At 36.7% G+C, this 25,305-nt stretch overlaps 5 protein-coding genes across 8 annotated transcripts; 2 read left to right on the forward strand and 3 right to left on the reverse strand.

Moving 5' to 3' along the window:
* Nucleotides 1-2,101: 2,101 nt before the first annotated feature.
* On the reverse strand, nt 2,102-6,010 carry alg10 (ALG10 alpha-1,2-mannosyltransferase). The gene is made up of 3 exons (XM_027151895.2): nt 5,773-6,010; nt 4,200-4,397; nt 2,102-3,676 (listed from the first exon to the last, which is right to left on the reverse strand). Exons 1-3 carry the CDS (start codon nt 5,935-5,937, stop codon nt 2,618-2,620), a joined length of 1,422 nt encoding a protein of 473 aa, XP_027007696.1. The 5' UTR covers nt 5,938-6,010; the 3' UTR covers nt 2,102-2,617.
* Nucleotides 6,011-6,114: 104 nt separating this feature from the next.
* On the forward strand, nt 6,115-7,863 carry tprkb (Tp53rk binding protein). Its single transcript, XM_027151896.2, has 4 exons — nt 6,115-6,533; nt 7,133-7,255; nt 7,403-7,579; nt 7,675-7,863. Exons 1-4 carry the CDS (start codon nt 6,390-6,392, stop codon nt 7,759-7,761), a joined length of 531 nt encoding a protein of 176 aa, XP_027007697.2. The 5' UTR covers nt 6,115-6,389; the 3' UTR covers nt 7,762-7,863.
* Nucleotides 7,864-9,034: 1,171 nt separating this feature from the next.
* On the reverse strand, nt 9,035-12,021 carry srr (serine racemase). The gene is made up of 6 exons (XM_047804290.1): nt 11,494-12,021; nt 11,147-11,328; nt 10,932-11,062; nt 10,687-10,835; nt 10,499-10,588; nt 9,035-9,662 (listed from the first exon to the last, which is right to left on the reverse strand). The coding sequence occupies exons 1-6, from the start codon at nt 11,669-11,671 to the stop codon at nt 9,421-9,423; spliced, it is 972 nt and encodes a 323-aa protein (XP_047660246.1). The 5' UTR covers nt 11,672-12,021; the 3' UTR covers nt 9,035-9,420.
* A 266-nt stretch (nt 12,022-12,287) lies between these two features.
* Nucleotides 12,288-18,273, reverse strand: LOC113645817. 4 transcript variants are annotated; one of them, XM_027151692.2, is made up of 5 exons: nt 18,145-18,273; nt 15,586-15,623; nt 14,558-14,624; nt 14,258-14,411; nt 12,288-14,144 (listed from the first exon to the last, which is right to left on the reverse strand). In XM_027151692.2, exons 3-5 carry the CDS (start codon nt 14,573-14,575, stop codon nt 13,528-13,530), a joined length of 789 nt encoding a protein of 262 aa, XP_027007493.2. In that variant the 5' UTR covers nt 14,576-14,624; nt 15,586-15,623; nt 18,145-18,273; the 3' UTR covers nt 12,288-13,527. The 4 variants fall into 4 exon arrangements, with proteins under 4 accessions (XP_027007493.2, XP_047660131.1, XP_027007491.2 ...); XM_047804175.1 differs by having other exon boundaries at nt 15,586-16,062; nt 18,145-18,160; XM_027151690.2 differs by lacking the exon at nt 18,145-18,273 and adding an exon at nt 17,957-18,133.
* Nucleotides 18,256-23,995, forward strand: trmu (tRNA 5-methylaminomethyl-2-thiouridylate methyltransferase). Its single transcript, XM_027151688.2, has 11 exons — nt 18,256-18,489; nt 19,042-19,207; nt 20,129-20,235; nt 20,328-20,450; nt 20,576-20,748; nt 20,855-20,908; nt 20,991-21,057; nt 21,758-21,858; nt 21,946-22,090; nt 22,991-23,073; nt 23,508-23,995. The coding sequence occupies exons 1-11, from the start codon at nt 18,408-18,410 to the stop codon at nt 23,625-23,627; spliced, it is 1,221 nt and encodes a 406-aa protein (XP_027007489.1). The 5' UTR covers nt 18,256-18,407; the 3' UTR covers nt 23,628-23,995.
* Nucleotides 23,996-25,305: the final 1,310 nt, after the last annotated feature.

Consider the following 25,305-nt stretch of genomic DNA (forward strand, 5'->3'; position numbering starts at 1 on the left):
CTTTGCATCCACTAACTCTTCAACTCCCTAAATATTATGTTTGGTTCCTCATTTTCAGGCAACCTTAAACTTTAAGACATATAGCTCAGGGGTTAGGATGTTAACCCACTGGTTGGAAGGTTGTGAGTTCACACCAGTGCCAAGTTGCCGTTGCTGGATTCTTGGGCAAGGGTCCTTAATCCTCAACTGCTCAGTTGTATAAAATGAGAGAAAAGTAAATTGCTCTGGATTATGGAGTCTGCCTAAGGTTGTCAATGGAAATAATCAAAATGTGATCAGTACTATTCTGAATTTGTTGAATCTTATTACATATGTAAATATATAATAGAGTACTAAAAGATAAGCAGTGTTGAGCACTGGCTATTCAGAAATTCTCAAAAATGAATATCAATCAATGTTTTTTCTCAGAAATTTTCTGATGCGGATGATATAAACTTATATAAATGCTATAAAGAATTATATTTTGTAAATTCAAATATTATGTTCACCGTTCAACCAAAGGTATAAGAAGAAAAGGTAGTTTTAGCTGAAGAACGTTTCAATGTACAAAATAACAGCACTAATTAACAAGGTGTACTCGGTGATGTTCCTCTTTTTATAGCAATTCAGCCACATAAACATTATATATGACAAGAAGTAATGAGTTCTAAAATTATCCACTTCATTAAATAGTAATACATTGCTTAGTGACAGGGCATGTGGGAAGAACATGAGAGTTTGCTATTAAATGAGGATAGGAGAGAGCAGAGAGAGAAAAGTCACGATCGTGAACTCTTGTGATTGTTAGCTGCAGCTGTAACTTCTATGCAAGCACAAGTCAAAGTCTGGCCTTAGGCTTTGTAATAATTGTGCACTTTTGGATGCTGGTGTCAAATGAGGATTTCATAGTGAGTGACTCATTTGCTGTTTGTCTAAATTTCAGTCTCTCTCTCTCTCAAACACACACAAAACAAATGAAATGAACCATTTCCTCCACTTATCTATGCACTTCCTATTAAAACACAGCTTTAGCTTCTGATTAAGAAAAACTATAACCTCACTTCACTAATTGACGTCTTTAAAACATTACACATTATTCACGGCACTTAAATCGTACCACTGGAGCATATGTATGTCTCTTCAAAAGCAAATAAAAGATGGCAGCCTCAGTGCTGCTGATGCACATAATATTTATGTCCCCTAACAAATCTCTCAAAATAGTCCATTAAATGTTTTATAGGTCTTCATCCCTTGACTCAAATCTACCTCTGGCACCAGACTGATGTGATGAAATCAGGCTAAATGGACTTTTTCTTTGGATTATTAACACTGTTAGACGCTTTGTGGATTATAATGTTTTTCACCCTCTTTCTGTTTCCTGCTTAGTAGAAGTTTCTAGAAGCTGTATCTAGGACATGGGGAAAGCACCAATGCTCTGGGAATCGACCATGTGATCATAGATGAGAAGTGGCCCGTAGGCGCACCAAGCCTGGGTCAAAACAGGCATTTACAAAGTCACAATATTTCAGCCGAACTACAGCGTGGTGTAGGATATAATCAAGAATGAACATCCTAATATTTATTGTTCATTTCTGAGCAGTTAAAAGCATTGAGGTAGATTTAACAGTTGATACACTGCATTTGTTTATTTATTTATTTTATAATAAGCTTGTGATATGCTCATGGGAAATGAATAACTAGTATCTAGAGTCTGTCATCTGGCTTATTAATGTAGTGTGAAAGAACACAAATCTCAACACACATGCAAACTTATTCAGAATTGATTTATTTCTTATCCAACAGTCAACAATTAGACGGTCACTGTGTGATACCTTCTCTGATATCTGATTAACCCTGCCAGGGATAAAGTGAAGTAATGACAGGAGGGTAATGATTTCCTGCAGTGCTTTCTGGTACTGTATCACATCTGATGATATAATGTAAATAAATTCTGTTTCGGAAACTCCATATTGCCATCTAGTGGAAGACAAAGCTGACCACAATGTGAGTGTGTTTTGTAATATATGTAAATCTACATTGTAAGCTATGCAGCTTAAGTACTCATAAAAGCATTAATATACTGAGACACAGTTGTGACAAAAAATTACAAGAGGCATAAAGATATAATCAGCATTTTTATTTCATCCGAACACCGGATTTAAACTCCAGCAAAGCAATAACAGAAAACAGGTACCTTTTATTAATAAAGGCAATTCACATTTAAAAAAAAATTCAGGAACTAACGTGACTAAGACTAATATGATTGTTTTTCTTTTATCGACAGACACATGGGCTGAAGCTTGAGTTTGATCTAAAATTGAAGACAACAGAAACCTGATGCAATGGGACTGAAAGATGGGAAAATCATTCGGAACAAAAACGAGAGATTCACTGCTTTTAAAAACACCTCTACTGGGAACCATACATTTTGCAAATGGGACAGTGATCTATGCACATGTCAAACAAGTGACAATACCAAAGACAAATACATGTACATTAAACATAACCCCAATAATGCCTGTGGTTGCAGATAAGAATGTAGAGGAAGAATAAGTTCAGAGATGAAAGTAAGAAATATAAACAATGATCATATTTACTGTTTTACAAAAAAAAGGAAAAAGATTGTATAAGTCCCATTTCACCACATGAATCTCTGCACTGCTGCACTATCATGCCACTGGAATGACTTCTGGATGAAGATGTAGATCGTTGCCACATTGACCAATGTATACAGAGCAAATTCAAGTAGTAGTCTGGAGAGGGATGAAAGAGGGACGTGGATACGGTACAGCAGATATGGCAGAATAAAATACCGGAACTCAAGAAGCTTCTGAGGAACTGTAGCTGCCACCAGACACACGCAAAATGCCAAGATCCAAAAGAGAGACTTGGAATTCAGAGTGTCCATAAAGTTCCATGCTGCAAACAAATATGCAGGGACGAGGAGGAAGCGAACCAGCTCGTGCTTCTGGAAAATTCTTTTCCAAACGTAGAAAGGAAAATGCCTGTTGTCCGCTAGTAAGTACTTGTGGACAAATGTGAACTTCCAGATCAGGAGCAGAGACAGAGCTGTGATCAGGAGAAAGAGGAAAGGATGTCTCCGGAGAGACTGCACAAATCTGACGAGCCTGGTGTAACTAAGGGATAAAGGAAGAGAGAAGATTAACGTGAAGGAGAAGAAATAAAAGAGTTGAGGGATGTTCAGGCAGGCTTCATGACTGGTCCTGTCGCCAACCACAATCCCATCGTTCAACACCACAAAGACACCAAAGCCCAAAGCGACTACACCATAAGGCCAGATCGATAAAATCACACTCTTTACGTTGAGCGGTGATGTGAAGTATTTTAGTAAAAATTGCGCTAGTCTCATCAGGCTGCTAAGCTGCAATGAAACCTGCGATGGCAATTTCTCGTCCCGCTTTTTCGACACTTCCACCCTCCAGGCCTCATCCAGTTTCTGAGCTGCCACCGTCCCGGCACAGAAAGCCACCCAGATGATGTTGGTCTGTCGGAAAAGGATAGCGCAGATACCCAGGAGAGCTGAAGCTTTGTGGCACCTGTACAGACACATAAGGTAGGCGAAGAGAGTGAAGAAGGTGGAGCCGGCGTCAGTGTAGTAGAGGAATGTGAAGAAGTAGAGCACTGGGAAGGAGGACAGAGTCAGGGCAGAGAGTGCACGCCGTCCAGTCGCACGGGACTACAAGTAAAAAAGAGAGGGAGACACTATACTGAGAACAAGGACACTAAATATATCAGGGTTTAAACGAATGCAGATTTATACAAATTCTCAAATCTGATTAGTTTAAAAGTGTTGATTAACTTGACAGTAGTGCTGAATGGCATTCGATTCGCATGCTTACATGAATACGCTGGTTCTAATATCTTAGTGTTTTTATTAAAGACTAATTAATCGTGTGTTATTTCACAAAGAAAGAATTTTGGTGATTTTTTTTCTACATCAAGATGTTTATTTAACGAGTTGTATTTCTTTAACATATCTTGTGTGTCAACAATCTGTGTTATATACTTTTTATAGGACAACGTGCTTTGAGCTCATATCCAGTGTTATACATATAATACAAATCCTGAACTTCTGAGGTATGAATTGGTTCAACAATTAAATGTTATATAAGCAAAGATTCTGATCCATTCCTTGGTTTGTGATCATTTAACAAATGTATTACACTTACATAAGGAAATGATGCTGTAAAGAAAAGTACCTTGTCCTTGGGATGTATTTTGCAGATGAGGAGGTAGAGGACGTAGATGTTGCCACAGTTGAATAGTACATTGATGAAGCGCAGCATGGCGGTGGAGCACACAGCTGTTCCTGTCCAACCCACCAACCACATGAGAGGTTTAATCACTCCAACAGACAACAGGTACAAACCAGGCAGCGTTGTGATCATAGGGTCCCACTGCAGAAAACATCAGTTACAACATTTACCAACACAGCCTGAGGATGCAGGATGCAAGACACTGTACATGACATTTAGAAATTTCATTCACAACATGAGCTTCCTTAAACTATGAACTTTATTCATAAATCCATCAAAGCCATTAAATCAGGATTTAAGCTCCACCTACATGGAAACCATCCATTTATATATAAACCGCATTTATATGTGTAATTGCACTGCACATTGTAGCATTTTTATTTGACATTTTAGAAATATCATTTAATTTCATTATTTTTATAGTTTCTATTTTGACTTACTTTTGCACAGAACTGTTTATTTTCTAAAAGATGTTTAAATGAACATGAGCAATTAATAGGTCACCTATTTGTATGGTTACATATATGTCAAGAAGCTTTTATTGTCATTTCAACCATATATAGCTGTTACAGTACACAGTGAAATGAGACAATGTTTCTCCAGGATCAGGCTGCTACATAAAACAAAGACAGAGCTATAAGGACTTAGTAAGTTAGTCCTAGCCTCTATGCATCTGTGCAACCTGGTGCAAACAGTGCAGGACAAAAAGACAGAAAGACAGTGCAGGACAAGACAAAAAAGACAGTGCAGGACAATACAAAAAAGACAGGACAGGACAAGACAGAAAGACAGTGCAGGACAAGACAGAAAGACAGTGCAGGACAAGACAAAAAGACAGGACAGGACAAGACAAAAAGACAGTGCTCGACAAGACAAAAAGACAGAAAGACAGTGTAGGACAAGACAAAAAGATGCAGGACAAGACAAAAAGACAGTGCAGGACAAGACAAAAAGACAGAAATACAGTGCAGGACTAGACAAAAAGACAGTGCAGGACTAGACAAAAAGACAGTGCAGGACTAGACAAAAAGACAGTGCAGGACTAGACAAAAAGACAGTGCAGGACAATACAAAAAGACAGAAGGAAAATGCAGGACAAGACAAAAAGACAAAAAAGTACAAGACAATACAAAAAAAGACAAACACAAAAGACAATAAACAGAAGCAGCACTGACCAGTGTAAATACTGTATGTACAACAATATTGTGTGCAGTAATACTAGAATGAACACACTAGTGTTATAGTAGCAGGTCCCTGAGATAATGTAAAGTAGTGCAAAACAGCCAACGACTGAAATGTGAGACAGCATAGAGTAAAAAGTGTGCAACAACAGCATGTAAACAGAAGGAAGGATGTTTAATGGAAGTGTGTGTATCAGGTGTAGGTCTGTGCAGTGTTTTTCAGCTTTAATGTCTTAAAGATAAACAATATAAATCAATAAAACAGCAGAGATTCATTCCATAACATTAATGTTGCCTGTTTCAGAAGGGAAGATGATGTGTTTACATTTTTTTACCTCGTTAAATTTCCCATCACAGTATTTCTGAGCTTGTGGGACGTGAAAGATTTCATCCATATATGACTCTCTTTGCTCTCTGGTGATTTTGGAAAACAGAAGACATGATATTAAAAAATTAGTGCTACAAACAACAGGGAAAATGTAGCCGTCAAACCTCTCCATTATATTGTTTTAGACGAGAAACTGCCTGCTACTTGTCCGTTGCAAAGGCGAGTTTAAGGTTGTAGTTCTAAAAAGCATAAATTTATCAACATAGTGCGCTACATAGAACGTATAGAGCGCGTTGTCTTGCTCCCTACGTAGTGAGAAAGGATCTATTTGGGATGCTGAACATATTGCGTTTAACTGGCATTTTCCGGGTGTATCTCGCTTTTAGTAATACGTTCCGTCTGGGATTATGTGTTAGACTTTTGTCTGTTAAGATAATATATAACCTCAATAGATAACTCGACCGCATGATTAAATGGTCGTTTAGATTTTATTATAGATACTATTGTATTTAAAAAAACAGATTTTTATTTAAGTAAAAGTCGGAACGCTAATATGGTTCATGGTGTTACAAAGTTATTGTCCCGTGTAGTCAGGTTGAGAGTTTTGAAGAGATTTAGCTTCTTATGATGGATTTAACTAGTGCTTTGGAGCTGTTTCCTGAGTTTGCTGTGACTCAGATACTTTTCAAAGATGTTAAAAACTGTGCAGAACTGAAAAAGATGGCAATGGAGGGGAAAATAGCCGGTGCGTTGATCAACCCTTCAGTTGTAAGTGTTTTAATTTGTATTTCTTTCTGTTATTTTCAGCTTTAAACTCCCTTTAAACAGGTTAAAACTTTCAGACTTTACCTTTCATGTTGTCTGTTACTGGTGTAATATGAATAAATATCTATGAAACCTAATACACAGTGTGTGTTGTGTTAAATGAAATGTCTTTGGAGATTTGGACTTCATTCTTCTTCTTGTTGGTTAGTTTACATTATCCAAAGAAAGGGGGTGAACAACTGAATAATTATAGCTACATTTATGTCTTGGGGGCAAAAAACACTTCTCATATCCCAGCTTGTTAGGGTGTTGGAGTTGAAGGGCAGATTTTTGTTAGACAAGCAGACTGGAGATGCTGGGGCTTGAACACAAGATCTTGTGACCAGAGCCTTAACCAGTTTAACCACCAATCAGAAGGTTGTGGGTTCAATCCTAGCTCCACCAAACTGCCACTGTTGGACCCCTGAGCAAGGATCTTAACCCTCAATTGCTCAGTTGTATTAAAAAAAAATAGATAACATAAGTCACTCTGGATAAAGGCGGTCAGAGGTCACATTTAAATGCATGCGTGTATGAATCGACTTGTTGTGTCTGTGTTGAAGGTGTTGGATCCGTTCCAAACTCTCCTAGCAGCAAATAAAGCAGTTCATGTTCAGATGATTGGAAAAATGAAGACGAGGAGCTTATATTCTGAAATCATCTTCAACCTTTCACCAACAAACAACGTAAGTGGTGCTTTCCTACATATCTAGAGTTTATTTCTTTCAGATAAAGTGGTCATTTGTTAGTTACATTTGAATTGATTTCAGTTTACATTACCACCAAACTACCTCTGTGGGATTCTAATTATTTTTCTCTGAACATCTACACAGATCTCTGAAGCTTTTAAAAGGTTTGGGATCTCAGAAAATGACAGTGCGGTTCTTATTGTTCTGGTTCATAACAAAGAGGAAGCATGCAGTAAGGACGATATCCTGTCGAAGGTGGACGGCCAGCAGATCCCAGCTGATCAGATATCCTCCCTCAGTGATCTTGCCAAGATTAAAAAGGTTTGATTTTGGTGCCTTGCTATAACAGGAATAGAATCTGACATAAGTTTTCTATCTCTGAGCATAAAATCCTGTCTTTGTTTTTGTTATTTCAGCTTTACAAACTTGCACCTCAAGAGGAAAAGTGTGGGAGTGTTTTGGATGCTGTTGTCTGCAGAATGGCTGCTAAGGATGTTGTCTAGCTTACTTTTTATTATTTCAGACAGAATATCTGTTATGTATTTATTTCTGTATAAACATTAGAAGATTTTTTTTTTTACATAAAAACAAATTTGATAATGGAGGATCTTGTCTTGCATCCTTAATTGTATTAATAACAGGAACGACAAACGGCAAATGAACAGATCCTTATGTAAGTCAACATGACACATTTAGGATAAGTAGTAAGGAAAATGGATGGATGGATTAATTTGATTATGTACAAATTATGTTGGTATCTGGCAGCCAGGAGATAAAAGAGGACATTTAGTCGCTTTCTCTACTTTTGAGGAGATAAACTATGCTTCTTATCTCACACATCAAAAGTAGGTTTGATGGGACTGAATGATTTCTCTTCAGATAAATAAAATTGGAATATAAGTTAAAGAGCTGCTTTAATTCATTCTCTTGAGACAGAGTTCATTTCGTCTCATCCTGATGAAAACCAGGTCTACAATTTGAATCCAATGAATAGCCTTTTTTTTTTTTTTTAGAGAAACAGAAGTCCCTACTACAGTATAGATAAATAGATTTTGAATGTTCCTCTCTTCTCCCATTCATTATTAATGACACATTAATAACTATAGCTTGTACAGCCCTGGTTAAACATCCTTCCCTGCAAGAGCTTATTTATTTTAATGAGAACATAATTGTAGCAGGTGCTTGTGTTGTTTATTCCACTGAGCTTCAACAGAGACATCAGATTTTACACTCCTTTTACTGTATATTTATTTCAGTTCTTCAGCCAGAAAATTTTGGAGTTCTAGTTTTTTGTTTCAGTACAACATCTTCATCCAGGAAGACTTTGAGAAATACAGTGAATCCGGAAAGTCCTTCACTTTTTATTGTGTTGTTAGTTTTATTCCAAAATAGATTGAATTCTTTATTTTCCACAAAATTCTACAAACAGTGCCCCATAATGACAACGTGAAAGCTCTGTTGTCTTTTCCCTATAAACCCATTTGGGAAACAAGTAATACAGTACTTAAAAAAAATGCAGCAGGCTTTATTTATCTTCAGTGACTGCTTTATGCTTGTCAGGGTTGCGTTTGATTCTATAGAGTCATGATTAAGTCTTAAGGGGACAAGGCCAAGTTTATATCAAGACATTGAAAACAATCAAATCTTATTTGAAGCCAAGCATTTACTTCAACTAGTTGGGCTTCATTCACACAACCATTCTTGCTTAGAGGCTGTTTTCTAAAAGAAAGAATGACTTTATGTGTGTGAAAAGAAGGAACAGCACAGACATTATTTTACAAACTCTTGGTCACAAAAAAAGACCATTGCCAAAGACTGAGACGAATCCAAGTACAACTGCTACTAAGTCAGTGAAAAGTCCTTTAGCTTTAGATACAGACATCCACAGACAGTGTAAGAGAGCAAAAGTCTTCCTTGTGTGTGTGTGTGTGTGTGTGTGGTTCTTTGGAAGATAAAATGCTCAGTAACATGACTGCAGGAAAAGGGTGAGGGAAAAACATCATACACTCAAAAATATGAAAACTAGTTTATTATGCAACCAAATTATTTGATTTTAGTGTTTTCCATTATGAAAAATAAAGATGATCTGTTTGGTCTTCATCTACAGCCCAAAAATATTTCAACAGATAATACAACAAGCTAAATAAGGTGTTGTGTATAAATCAGTCTGGAAAGCTGGTAAGTTCATCTTTGCCGATGTTTCCTCCACTCAGTATTACGACAACATTCTTGCCAGTAACGTCTGGTATTTTGCTGTTAATGAGGGCAGCAAAGGCAGCAGATCCTGAGGGTTCTACGACTAGGCCGGCTTTGTAGAGAGCAGAAACGGCAGACTTGATTTCATCATCAGTCACCAACACGATCTCCTCCACGTACTTCTGACACATGGCATATGGCAGGGCACCTAAGACAAGGCATACAGAGAACACACACCTTGTGTAAAAGGTACTAATTTATATAACATTGGTTATATCTAGCTGTCATTTTCTTCAAGCAATTTGCAAAATGTTTCTGACATACATACATACATACAATATAAGATGTGATAGCATTGCGTAAAAAGCAGTATATATATACACACACACAGTATATATTAAAATACTGCAGCAGAACCAATCAAGTTTTGGGAAAACAAACTGCCCATAATTCACAGAATCTTGTTCAATTTGAATTTTGATTTATTGACTTATTTAATTAGCTGCATTTATATCATTTATATCTACCTCAAGGCAGCTAATCAAGCAAGAAAAATGTATTCACAAACTTCACAAAAATGATTTTTTTATTTTGTTCATCTTCCATGGTCTGATTGGTGAAGTAGAGACAAAGCTTGAACAAATAAGCTATTTTTATATATACTTTTTTTTGTGTTTATTCTCTCTATCAAATTCATAACTGATGAATCATTTGTTCAAAGTCCATGACGTATGAAAAACTACTATGCCACAAAAAATAACCTCAACCTGTCTAATATCTGACTTAAATAATCAGTCATGATGACACATTAAAAGGCAACTGTTGTCACATTCTCTCATTAGTTGCTTATCCGGATCCTAGGGAATTTTTATTTAGCTGGACCTTCACAAATTTTACTTGTATACCCATATGCTCTAATATCTGTTTCTTAGCTATGTACAGTTTGGCTAAAGTGACATTTCTACAGCTTAGGTCTTGGTGATTCTGTATAATGTTTAATATGGAAAGCTCCTAATGAATATTTCGTGCATAAATAAATGATACCTGCAAAGGGTGGTGCAAGACCAGAGGCAATGCTTTTGCTGTCCATGCCAACAGGTTTTTTCTCTATGAAGCTTTTGTACATGGTGCATGCTGTTAATGAAAAACAAATAAACACAAATGAGCAAATTATTTTAATTTACATTTCTACCAGAATCAACTAATCTAATACACATTGTTAATCTCCTTACCTCCTTCTGGTTCCACTCCATAAATTCTTGTATCCTCACAACCCGAAAGCTTAATGACTGCCGCTACTCCGGCCAGTAAACCCCCTCCACCGCAGCACACCACTACCACATCAGGATTAGGAAGCATCTCCAGGATCTCAAACCCCAGACTACACAGGGAATACATACCAGTAGAGACATGAGAAATGCTATAAACTCCACTTAACGGTTTTAATAAAATATGTTCAGATGATCGTGTTATGTACCTGGCATGTCCTGCTACGAGATCCAGATCATTGTAGGAATGAAGAAAAGTCATTTTTTCCTCTTGAACGCATCGATTGACAACATCCAAAAGACACGTGGTGGGCACTCGTTCAACCTCGATGCCAAAACTCTGTTATAACAATAAAGAATATTAAGGGGATTTGCATGGATCATGAATGAAGCATTAATGCAGGCATTTCCAGTGTGGTCGCACTTGTATCAGAAGAGATCTGGAGATAGGAGCCGTTTCAGGCATCACCACTTTGCCTTTAGTTCCGTAGTGTTTAGAGGCATAAGCAAAGGACTTCCCATAATTCCCAGCAGACATTGTGACAAAATGGCCCCCGCTGGATCTTCGAGCGAACTGATTTGCTACACCTCTAATCTTAAATGATCCTGTTCATGAAGAAACAGAAGACGTTTTACACTAGAGCTTAATTTACATCGAAAATATATATCAGATTTAGTTATTTTGCTAATACCTTTTGACAACAACCACTAGATTTAAACCATACCATCATCTGAGATCTTGTGGATTTATATTCAAAAGCACAAACTAACCTGTTCTTTGCATGTTCTCCAACTTCAGATAGGCATTACAGGGCACCTGGAGCGGCAGTGTGGTCTGGCTCAAGAGGATCATGGGTGTTTTTATTACTCCCAAAGGGCTGCTCATGACAGTCTCCCGAGCGTCATTAAGCATCTTAAGTGTTATACCTTCTGCTACCAGGTCCTCCATGTTGCTGAGTGATGAAAAGAAACTCAGTTAGAGGTCTTACTTGCTCATTACATCCATTATTCTGGTTTTGATAAGTGTATATGTGATACCATCTGTTGTTGTGACACTAAAGGGTGTATAAAAGGTGAAGTTTGGCCCTAAATGAAATTTACCCATATGTAGCCGATCAAGTAACACCGTTTTGGTGTCAGAAAAATAGTGCAGGTTTAAAATCTGTGGTAAAATGAATCCTTGGTTACAAATATTTATATTATAAGCTAACAATTTTGAGCCAAAATGCCAGCACTGTTTACTAATCCCTCTTCAGAGAAACAGAGTATTTCACTTTCACTCATAGGCAAAAAAAAAAAAAAAAAAGGATTTAGTCAAAGAACATATCTTTGAGTAATAATGTTTACTGTCCTTTAATGATTTTGTGTTCACACTTTTCAGCTGTTTTCATCTTATACATTATATTCACACTGTATACTATATACATAACTAGATATACATACAGTTATGTGCCAGTGTCCATACATATACACGCAGTACTGTGAAAAGTACGGTGCCATGGATAATAATATAAACTGATTTGCATGCCTACTTTAACCCAAGTGTATTCTTCAATAGAAAGGAATTAAGACTAAACACGAACTTTTAATCAAAGTAAAATTCAAACTTACAGAGAAATGTTTTTTCACATTAAAAGCAACATCTGCAAATCGAACTGTACCGAGTTCTCCAAGAAGCCTGAAACTGTTTTCCCTTTTACTGCTCAGTTGTTATTTTACTTTACTTTTATAATTATTAGGACATCCTTACTTTGACTTTGCACAGTACTGTATACACAGAAACTATTTAGACCATACCACGTTTTTACAGCCTCAATCTAAATTGGACAAATTGTTTTTTATATTCATCAAAGCAAAACACCACAAGGAGGTGGTCAATATTAATTGTACATGATCTGGAAATCTATACCGTGTTGCCCATCCTTGTGATCGACACACCGAGCTCTGATTTACAGAAATTAGTTGAATTGAGATTGCCACTAAACAGGCCAAAGTAATTGTTTGTAGACTTCCATGACAGGACTGAGTGAGGTTACTGTACACCTCAGGGAAAATGATACAGAAAGACTGAAGCTTGGAGGCCCTAAACAATAATTCTTAACATCATTCTTAAACCCCCAATACTTTTTCTTGAGTTGGATGCAAAACTGAGCACACAGTGAGAAATGTCCTTAATCAGGTAGGTGACCAAGAACCTAAGGGCCATTTTGATAGAGCAAAAGGAGGAAAGTGGAGATGATGTAAGAAGAACCAATGTTGCATCATCCCACCTATTAAGTCTCTATGGTAGAGAGGAGACAGATGGAAAAACACACAAAAATGACATGTGACTGCTTACTTTCAGTCTGAAAAAAACAATACAAGAATCTATAGTATGATTAAACCAGGATTGGAACCTTTGGCCTGGTGGTGGTGGCTTCATCGTGCTATAGAAAGGTTTTTCAGAAGCAACAGGGACTTGTGAGGCTTAAGGGCACCTCAGTCGTGGCCAGCCCGAGACTCAAACCCCCAACCTTAGGAGTGAAACTCTCTAACCATTAGGCCACGACTTCCCAACCGTGTGTGAGGAATAGCCCAGGAATACTAACTCCCAGGAGGCTCCCAGTGCATATATTGTGCATGGGGTTCACAGAAATAAGAATATCCTGGCTGTTAAACTGCTTAGTAAATGTGATATTTCTGTCCTTCATTTTACTTTGGTCATTATGGAGTTTCGCTGGTTGATGAGACAGACTCAACGAGCTGAATGTAATTTTGGATTAAAAAAAATTAACATAACAAAAAAGACAAACAAAATGAATGTACTTATAAAGTCCAGAAGATGGAGAACACTAACCCAGAGACAATAGGTGTATGGTTTAGTCCGTTCGTTTGCAGTAAGTCTGGATTATCCGACATGTGCCGTCTTTGAATGTGTACTTTGATGTTTTTCTTATTCAGAATTAAATTGCAGAAGCAACATGTGATTCGTTTGGGTCTTGATGTCAGTACATTGAGGCTCCCAGTGCAGATATTGTGCATTGGGTTCACAGACATAAGAATATCCTGGCTGTTAAAGGGTGGAACTGGGGCAGTCAAAGAAGTAGGTGAAGATGGCGGACTGGGAGACTTGACTTTAATATCAAGGACGTTCACTCTCTCTGTGGCATCGTCTTCGCTGCACTGGGGGTCCGAACTATTAATGTCACTGCATATAGGGACTGAGGTGTTGATCGGTGAGGTACATCCATTAGAGGATGCAGTTAAAGTGCTGGGGACCAGTGAAGTACTACACGGTGCATGCAGCTGCATGTTTAAAGATAATGCGCACTTGTGTATATGTTCTGTAAAGTAATTTCGTGAGATTATAGTCCTCTTGCAGCAGCAACAATGGTAGTGGCTGCTTTTACTGCATCCTAGGTTGCATTTGTAGATCTTTTTCTCTGTAAGTAAGAGACATGGTGTGCTTATAATAGAGTAATAAATGACATGCCATAAAAAAGAGAAGGCAAACCTGTAACCCCAGATAAAATATGTAGCTCATTAATCACTTTACCTTGAAATTCAATCGCTGTTTTCTCATGAGTTTGTATGTGAGCCACAAGTGCAGCGTACTCCCCCATCCTGCTGCAGAACTGGCATTTATACTTGTCTGGGCCAATACAAATAGGCTTAGGGCGTTTCCCTTTTGGGCAAATAGTCACATGAAGCTGCAATATAAAAGCAAAATGTTTTGAAATCGAACACTTTTCAGTTAAGGTATCAAGTTAAACTGACTTTAATTGTTTCACACTCAACATGCATTAGCACGATTAGTATAGCAAATATACACATGATACACAAACAAATGTTTTACCTCATTAGATGGTGGCATTAGAGATGTAGATTATAGTCCTGGTATTACATTTAAATGGAGTCAAGTACTAGAGAAAACAAAACAAAACAAAACGGGTAATAGAACTTAGTGTGAATTGGTTGCAACAGACACAGGGTAAGAATGCTGAAGTGAAATGCATTTTAATTTATCTTACGAATTAATTGGACAGGTTTAAAAAAAGAAATAATAACATAAATAAATAAATATAAACACACTGCATTTTGTTTTTAGCCCATAATGACAAAAAGACTTGTAGCATTAAGATTGCACACACACACACACAAACTCACACACAAACACAAACTCACACACACACACACACAAACACACAGAAACTCACACACACACACAAACACAAACTCACACACACAAACACAAACTAACACACACAAACTCACACACACACAAACACACAGAAACTCACACACACACACACACACACACACACACACAAACTCACACACAAACACAAACACACACAAACTCGCACACACACACACACACAAACACACAGAAACTCACACACAAACACAAACTCTCACACACACACACAGAAACACACACAAACACACACAGAAACTCACACACAAACACACACACACAAACTCGCACACAAACACACACCAAGTGACTAATCACTCATCACCTTTCATGCTTGCTTAACACCGGAGGTGTATATAGGCTTAAATACATTATACCTGCCTTTTACCAGGGTTCTTGTATGTCACTAGGTTACCTGATCTTTAATTTCTTCTAATAATTATATTTGAACCACCAAATTATCTTGATAACCTGCAGATCCTGGAATGATCCCTAACATTACATGTTTCATAGAGAGCCTGCACCTCCAGTAAAAGTGAGTAGAGCTCAAAGTGAATCCTGATCAAACTTACAAACAATCCAAAAAGCTAGTACGGTAATTAGAATTACTTCCCAAAACACTCAGTTAAATAACTAATGTTAAAGATTGTAAAGCTATAAGTTATGGTGTGAGCCGGTCAGCTTACCTCGGCTTAACTCCTCTTCTTTTCTCTTTCTCTTGAGGCTGAAAGAGCAAGAGCGCATCTCTGGAATCCATGTAGTGTGAAAGATCGAACTGCAAAATCTTTTGTCCCATGTACGCTAATCTATCATATATCTAATATATACCTTATACATGTATCTTTATATCTATAGTTATATCTCTCAATTATATGTATAGCTCTATCTATCTGTCTGTCTGTCCGTCTGTCTGTCCGTCTGTCTCTCTGTCTGTACCACTCCACAATGCATCTAAAGCTGTGCTCTGGAATCTGACACCAAGACATTAGCAGCAGATCTGTTAAGTCCTGTAAATTGTGAAGTGGGACCTCCATGGATCTTGTTGCTCCATGCACATCCCACAGATACTCAATCAAACTGAGATCTGGGCAATTTGAAGGCCAAATCAACACCCTGATCAAACCAACCCTGAACATTTTTGCAGTGTGGCAGACAGCATGACCCTGTTGAAAGAGACCACTGTCATTAGGTAATACCATTTCCATGAAGGTGTGGACTTGATCTGCAACAATGTTGAAGAAGGTTTACATGTCAAAATAAACTTCCCCTCGCACATCACTGAATCTTGGGTGCCCAGGACCCTGTTGTTGGTTGGTACCTACTTTTGGTAGTAATAACCACTGCATACTACAGTTTCGGAGATGCTCTGACCCAGTTGTCTAGCCATCACAATTTGTCAAAGTAGCCATGAGCCATGCACATGCCCATGTGGAGGAAACTCTTCTGATTTAGGTTTAAGAGTGTGGCTGAGGGGTTTTATCCAACCTACCAATCATGGCATTACTGTTCATTTTTAAGAGACATGGGGTTGACCATTCATGTCAATCCAAAGGTGTGTGTGTGTGTGTGTGTGTGTGTGTGTGTGTGTGTGTGTGTGTGTGTGTGTGTGTGTGTACTTTGTATCTTTGTCAATGTGTGCACATAAACACACAATGACAAAGTTTTTGACAAACTACCCAATAGTGCATTTGGCCACACCTCAACATGAAAAGCAGTTGCTGTAAAACTCATCCACCGTTCATCTAGTTTAGATGTAAATAACCACTATTTAAAGGCAAAGTTAACATATTCTTTTTAATTTCATGTCCAATAAACTCTAGAAGACAGTAAAAATAACAATAACTTCAACAAATATGAATATTTATTATTATTATTATTATTATTATTATTATTATTATTATTATTATTATTATTATTATTATTATTATTATTATTATTCAATATGATTATGACTGCAGAAACACAAAATGTTTTCTACTGACACAAAACAAACAGGGTTGCAAATTTACAGGTCAGGTTTCACCAAGAGAGAGTTTTTGCAAAGTAAATGTAACCACAAATGCACGTTTCATAGCAAACTCACTTCACTATAGCTCAGGTTATACATTATGTAAATAACAAACTGGCTGTAAACCTCTTGCTCTAAAAACTATTATTGCTCTGAAAAACTCACCAGGGTCCAAAATAGTTTCACAGGCAAAATAAAAAAGTGCATAAATAAATTAATCACATCGACGTCCCATGTTAGATGTTAGCTTTAAGTGTTGGTGTATTTATGAAGCACAATTTTGCTCTTTAACTGCATAGTGTTCAAAAGCAACTAGAGCAGCTTCTATTGCTGCTATCATGTTTCCTCTGCCAAAGCCCTTTTGCCATAAATACTGCAACACTTCTTGATATCATCACAAAAACTGAGGCAACAAAACTGAACATTTACCCTAAAAACTCTGCAAGGTTTTTTAGTTATTTCTCAACATGTACTGCTTTTAACACCCACTGAAACTGAAATAAATTGTGCAGATGTCGAGGTCACGTGTACACTAATGAACCCGATTTCATATAATAATGATGCATGTTCATAATGATCTTCTAAGTCTACAATTACACCTTTAAGCTCACAGCATGATCAAAATAGGAGACACGATAAAATGAGACGTTCTTGTATTCAGCTTTGAGCACCGAGATTAATTCCTATTATTATTTAGAATTATAATGAATATAATTCCTATTTTTAGTGAGCATTATTTATCAGATTAGTAAATGATTCTTTCTTTTCATTCTGCTGGAGTACTTTAGGTGATTTTTAGTGATCTAAAGACCAAATCCAATCCAATGCACAAACTTGATCTGAGAAATAAAGACATCTGGAGTTGTTTAAAGTTACTTTACCAGTTAGATTAGAGTTAGATCTATTAATATACATGTTTTCAGTTCAACTGCTTTTAAAAGCCACGTTTATATGTGTAAATAATACACACATTTTAACTTTCATATACAGCTTGTCCACTAGTGCAAAGAAATGCATTGCTTTCCAAACACCTACTATACAAAACTTACCTTTGCTAGATTTAGGTGAAAATTTCCTTACCAGTGCTCCATTAACCAGCAGTGACATTTACAATAATAATCAACAATAATGTATTTTTAAAACCCCACTTTCTAATCTAAATATGTTCGGTTTACTTTAAAGCTTGTTTACAAGACAATTGATAAGGAACCACCGAGCAGAGAAAAACATCGCTGACCTCAAAGTCGTTCCGGTTGTAAATGTTATGGATTTACAGAGTATTAGGAGTATGACGTCACAAATAAACTTGACTAACAAATGTATAGAGTTTTATAACACACTAGATGGTGTACCGATATACTATAAACAAAGAACTATTCCTAGTTTCCTATCGGACAATGTTTTATGTAGGACCACAAATATGGCGGCGCGCTGTAGGGTAACGTGACACCTTGTATTGTGCAGAAATATAAGGAATAATTTGGTATTGGTGTAAAAGTCATGGGTGTAGTGAGACATGTCGTGTGTGCCATGTCTGGTGGGGTGGACAGCTCTGTCGCTGCTCTTTTACTCAAACGACGAGGTGAGAAATTCGTGCAGTGTTATGATCTGATTCTGATAGAGAACAGGATACCAAACATGATCCTGCACATGTAGTGTTCCCTGCTGTAACACCATCACTGAACTCAGGAAGGGCTTTTAAATAGATCATTATTTCAATCTGGTCTGTTTGGAGTAGACAAATTATTAAGATTTTGAAGACAGGGGCTTCTCCAGTACCAGCGTTGGGAGACTGTGCCTTTGATTGTTACTTATATCTGATGCATGTATTTAAGATTTATTACATATAAAATTATTTTCGATTAATTAATGCATCATTAACTTCCCACTAACCCTAAAGTAAATGCTCAGACAGTATAATAACTGTTCAGATGGCTTTTAAAGATATTTTATGGAATATCACAAGTACAAGTAGCTGTATATTGACAATATGGCATCATTTCTTTTGTAGAGGCATTTGGGAATTTTCATAAAAGTATATTTTGTTGGAAATATTGATGATGCTAACATGTGTAAACAATACTGGTGTATCAGTCATTCCATCGTGCTGATTTGCTAAATTTGTTTACTTTAGGTTACCAGGTTACAGGAGTTTTCATGAAGAACTGGGATTCTCTGGATGAGAGTGGAGTGTGCACCTCAGAGAGAGACTGTGAGGATGCCTATAAAGTGTGCCATATGCTGGATATGCCATTTCATCAGGTCTCCTATGTCAAAGAGTACTGGCATGAAGTGTTTAGGTATGGTATGTCAATGCAGTTGAACAGCTGATAATTTCATCAATAAGTTAAAACTAGAATGAATTTTGTGGTTATACAGTGGTGTGAAAAAGTGGTGTGATTTTTTTTATTTTTCTGCACGTTTGTCACACTTTAATGCTTCAGATCATCAAACAAATTTAAATATTAGTCAAAGATAATGCAAGTAAACACAACATGCGGTTTTTAAATTAAGGTTTTTATTATTAAGGGATAACAAAATCCAAACCCACATGGCCCTGTGTGAAAAAGTGTTGAGTGGACCAAAATTCCCCCACAGCTCTGTAACAGACTCATTGCAAGTTATCTCTAGAAGTTGGGGTGGTCCAACCAGTTATTAGGTTTAAGATACTTGTGTTATCTTTGACTAATATTTAAATTTGTTTGATGATCTGAAACATTAATGTGTGACAAACATGCAAAGAAATAAAAAAATCAGGAAGGGGGCCAACACTTTTTCACACCACTGTATAATTGCACTTTTTGTGGTTATATAATTGCACGCACTGACCATTATATTACACAGTTATAGAACATAAACTATGCATAATCTGCTTGAGAGTCTCTGGCTTCTCTCAAAGTCTCTTCCTAATATTATCCCAGGGAGTTTTCTTCACCACCATCTCCTCTGGCTTGCTCAATAGGGATAGAATAATATTATTTATATCCTGTATTTATATATTTTTTAAAAGATTTCTGTAAAACTGCTCTGTGACAATGTCCAAAAGAGTTGAATTCTCAATTTTTATTATTTTCCAAATATATTAGTTATATTATTATTGTTGTTGTTTTTATTATTTAATTCTGTTTGTATTTATTTGCATCAAATAAAAGGATTATAGATTATATAAACATTCAACATTTCTGTTCTTTATCAAGCTGTCTTTGTTTTTGTCCTTGAAGTAACCTTCTTGGGGAGTACCAGAAAGGCAGGACACCAAATCCTGACATAATGTGCAACAAACATATAAAATTTAAGCACTTCTATCAGTATGCAGTGAATATATTAGGTGAGGCTGCATGCTCAAATACATTCATTTTGCTTCATGGTGATGTTGAGGTTTAGCGATTAAAAAAAAAACTTATTCTGTTTGTTATGAAGGTGCTGATGCCATGGCAACCGGTCACTATGCAAGAACATCTCAGGAAGATGAGGAGGTTTTCCAGCAGACACACAAACCAACCCCAGAGTTTATCTTCCGTGATCGATTTGAGATCAGAAATAGTGAGTCTCTGTGCAACGTACACGGTAACGTTGTCACTATACCATCGTCCTACACCATCACTTTTTAAAAAAATCATTAGAGGAGTGTAATCCTGTAAGATTTTAAGGCTGTCATTTTTTTGTAGCTGTAAAGCTTTACCAAGGTGCTGATCGCCTTAAAGACCAGACATTCTTCCTTAGCCAAATCTCGCAGGAAGCCCTGCGGCGGACCATCTTCCCTCTGGCTGGACTCACAAAAGAATTTGCGAAGAAAATGGCAGCCGAGGCAGGGTTCCATCATGTACTGAAGAAGAAAGAGGTAATACAGCGTGTTTTCTGTAGGATTTACACATGAGAGAGCATGAATGCACAGTTTACTGTGTGGCCTGATTCCCCAAACAGAACGTCTTTACTGTCTCCTATAGAGCATGGGAATCTGCTTCATTGGTGAGCGGCATTTTGAGGACTTTATCCTCCAGGTATGTGCTTTTTATACACCATAGAGGAATTCAGTACTACATAAAGTCATGAAACCTGAAGCTGACCGAATTCCTGTGACAGTATTTAGAACCTAAACCTGGACGTTTTGTCTCCATTGAAGATGGGAAGATAATGGGAGAGCATAAAGGTATCATTTTCTTTGTGGCCAAGTAGTACATATAGCGCTAAATATATTAGTCAATATCATTTAATAGTCACCCACAGAATGTTGGCATGCAATGTAAATGCATTATTATTATTATTATTATTATTATTATTATTATTATTATTTACATTCACTGCCACTTTAATAGGAACACCTGTACACCACCTCATTTGTGCAGTTCTCTAATGAATCACGTGGCAACGGCACAATGCAAAAAATTGTGCAGATAAAGGTCAAGAGCTTTAGTTAATGTTCACATCAAACATCAGAATAAAGAAAAAGCATGATCTCTCTGACTGTGGCAAGGTCTTTGGTTCCGGATCTTTCAGTGTTCAGAGACCGCTGATCTCCTAAGATTTTCACACACAACAGTCTCTTAGAGTTTATACAGTATAGTGCAGAAAACAGAAAACTTTATGTGAGCAGAGGATCTGCAGTCATCAGAGCAGAATGATCAGACTGGTCCGAGGTGACAGGAAGTCAATTGTAGCTCATATAATCTCTACAACCATGGTGAGCAGAAAAGCAGAAAGTTTTATTACAATACATTAAAATTTGCAGTGGATGAGCTTGAGCAGCATTATACATGTGTTGTAAGTTTGATGTAAGTTTGTAGAGCTGTAATGTCAGTTAGACTAGTTCAGACTGACTGTCACTGATGCTGTTTGTTTTTTCCCCACAGGTTGGTTTACACTTACTTTAGGACAAAGAGCACGGATAGGAGGGCAAAAAGATCCTTGGTTTGTTGTGGATAAAGACATCACAACTGGTGAAATATTTGTAGTGAGTTATACGTCGTTTAAACATAGCTCAGGTGTCGAAAGCTAAAAATGATTTTTCGTTGAGCTGAAGCTCGTTCCACTTTCTCAGGGTCCTACAACCAACCACCCTGCACTGTTACGAGACACACTACAGACTAATCGCTTCCACTGGATAAGTGGAGAGCCTCCTGCTGTACTGGTGCACACACAGATGATGGACTGTCACTTCAGGTTTATCCACCAGATGCCTTTAAGTAAGTCGCAACATGTCAGGAATAAAACACATTTTTTCATTTGCTGTTAAATAAAAAGAAAATCATCGTGACACGGCGATGCCACATGGCCTGGTGTGAAGATGAGTTACTGTTACTGCTAGGAAGTGGCTTATTTTTTTCTTTGTTTTATTCCTCATATATCACAGCAATACATTTTCTAATGTTACTTATTGAACAAAATCATCATTTTTATTCATTTCTGTATAGTTATATGTAACACTATCAATATCTCCAAGCTAGTTTCTGTCATCAGTTACTCTATAACAGCTGTAAACCTCTTACAACCTCTCGTTCTGTCCCAGTTTAATTTAATAAATCAAGAAACTGTACCTTGTCATGTTACAGCGAGATCTCTGTTCTATGTCAAACATAAAGTTACAGTTTTAAGTGTTAAATGACTGTTAGAAACTCACAATGACACCGGAGACTTCTTCCAGATATGCCAAAAAAATAAATCTTAAATGGAGCCTCTGTATTCCAAATCCCTGTAAACAAGTAAGAACTATGATACAAGAGATTTGATTGATTTGCCTTGTTGGAACTACTAGCAGAGCTGCTGTGAATGAAACTTTAAAAACATCAACATCAGATTCATGAGTTCAACCATGCTTCAACCATAATAACTTGGTATTACTTATACATTTTTAATTTAGTGATAAGCAGATGTTTTTTATTCACAGTGATGTACAGTTCATATAGGATCCTGTTCAGGAATAGAGCAGATAAGTTAAACCTAGCCTCATCCTGTGGCCTAAACCTTTAGCACAGGAGTAGTGTATTTTAATGAGTGATTGCAAATGAGCACATTTTGTCATTTTGTACACCATATTATGAGTCATGGTTGATTTCACTGCATAGCTGTGTTTGTGTGGTTGTCAGCTCCCTGCAGTGTGACTCTGAATCTGGATGGATCTGTCTGGATAACAACAAAGCAGCCTTTGAGAGCATTGACACCTGGACAGGTAAATGAAATGACTGATATGTATCGGATATATTTTACACTATTTATATTCAGGTCAGGTTTGTGTGTTGCATAGAATTTGACCATCTTTGCTGCCCATTTTATTTTTTTGAAATCTGACTGCTGTTAAAAAAAAAAAACTTATGCTACTGGGGTTAATCATTTATTATTCCATTTCCTTTTTTTATTACATATTTAATAAATCAGTCTGATTTTTTTAATACAAATAAACATCTGCAATTTTATTTTAGGCTCCAAACCTTTCTTCGTCCTCAAAGATATTAATTATTATTTTAATATCAAAGATATTAATTAATATCTTAACAAATATCTTAACTAATTGTTACAGAGAGAAATATTCTGCTTAATAAAGATCTAAACCATTACTACTCTGTGATTTTCACTCTGTGATCAATACCTGCATGTCTCTTGCAGTTTGCTGTGTTGTATAATGGTGATGAGTGTCTAGGCAGTGGGAAGATTATTCGACTGGGCCCCAGTGAGCACACACTCCAGAGGGGCCGTAATCGGCAGCCACCAGAGGCAGCTGTCTGAAACGAGTTGCATTGAACCAGCACACAGACTCATGTACACACACACACACACACACACACACCCTACCTCACCTGTGTCTGAAGAGGAGGGCAAATATCTGGACTTTTGAAATGTTTGTGGACAAAATTCAGGATTTTATACTTGCTGCAAAAGAATTGCAAAACCTCTTTAGAATGTTTAATAATTTTAATGATTGAATCTACTCAGAATGCTGTAGTATGCCAGGTTTATTCAATTATTGTACTGCTTGTCATATATATAAAACTATTTAATTGAAGTCCTGGTATAAATTGGCTACCATCCTACCCGTCATATGAGAAAGTCTATTTGAAATGAAATTCATTTAATAAATGGCTCTTGCATGTTTATTGAAACACTATACAGTTTTTTAGTGTTCGAAGGCAGATATGATACTTAATTTGGTGATCACATTATTGCCTTAGAATACAGTTACAAATGTATTGCGATGTTATAAACGATTTAAATTTTCCCCCTAAAATCTGAACCTATCTAGATGTTTAAATTTATTTGTATAGCACTTTTATCAATAGACATTGTCTCAAAGCAACTTTACAAAACATAAAGATGATAAAGTTTTTTATATAAACATTGATATAATACAAGTCTGAGGTGACTGTGGTGAGGAAAAACTCCCTTAGATGGAAGAGGAAGAAACCTTGCGAGGAACCAGACTCAGAAGAGAACCTCATCCTCATTTGGGTGACACTGAAGGGTCTGATTATAAATATACAGACAGACAATTGTGTATTGATGAGGAGGTTGTTGTCCTCTAAGACCACATGTGGCTGGCATCTCCTCTTAGAATGTCTGAAATCCTCATGAAGAGGAATCCAATCTCTAGATGCCTCAGGATCCTCACAGGGTTGGCCTGATCTCAATGAAGGTCTGTAATTTTAATGACACTGGACACAACTGTTGCTGGTACAATCTCTGGATACTTCGGGATGGGTAAAAAAAAAAAAGAAAGGCAGTGGAGAGGAATTAGCATAGCTGCTGTTTGCGATATTAACAAGCACTAGATGATAATGTGCCTGTTCTAGAGCACAAGATTAATTATGGGAAATATTGTATGTATGCCTGACTAAAGAGAGAAATGTAATCTACATTTAAACTGGGAAAGTGTGTCTGAGCCCCAGGAAGTCTATTACAGAGTTTGGGTGCTGAATACGAAAACACTCTACTGCACACTAGAGGGCGCTCTAAACTTAACAGTCTTTCCTAATTTATAGGTTTTAGATAGTATTCAATGAACATTTATTATTAGTTCTCATTTCAGTTCTTTGGATAATTCAATTCTGGAAAATAAGTTGAGTAAAATTTCTGCATTTTAAAAAACTTTTTAAGTAAAAAAGTTTTTGCATAAACCCCCTGATGTTTGTGATGCTTGTTTTTCACAAATTGTTATTTATTTGTTTTATTTCCTTTTTATTTTCTATTACGTTTTAGTTTCTATAGTCTAAAATTATTATAGATATTTATTTATTGTTATTTGTATTTCCAGGTTTAGTTAAATTGGGCCACTTGCTTGTTTTGGCTTTTAACTAAATACTAAATAAATCAGATGTATTTTTGTAAATCCAAATATATCATATCAATTTAAATCCAAATCTATAATATATCAATAAATCATTTATAAATATCTAAACAGATTACCTCT

The sequence above is a fragment of the Tachysurus fulvidraco genome, chromosome 19 (genome assembly GCF_022655615.1).
Source record: "Tachysurus fulvidraco isolate hzauxx_2018 chromosome 19, HZAU_PFXX_2.0, whole genome shotgun sequence".
Taxonomy (NCBI): domain Eukaryota; kingdom Metazoa; phylum Chordata; class Actinopteri; order Siluriformes; family Bagridae; genus Tachysurus; species Tachysurus fulvidraco.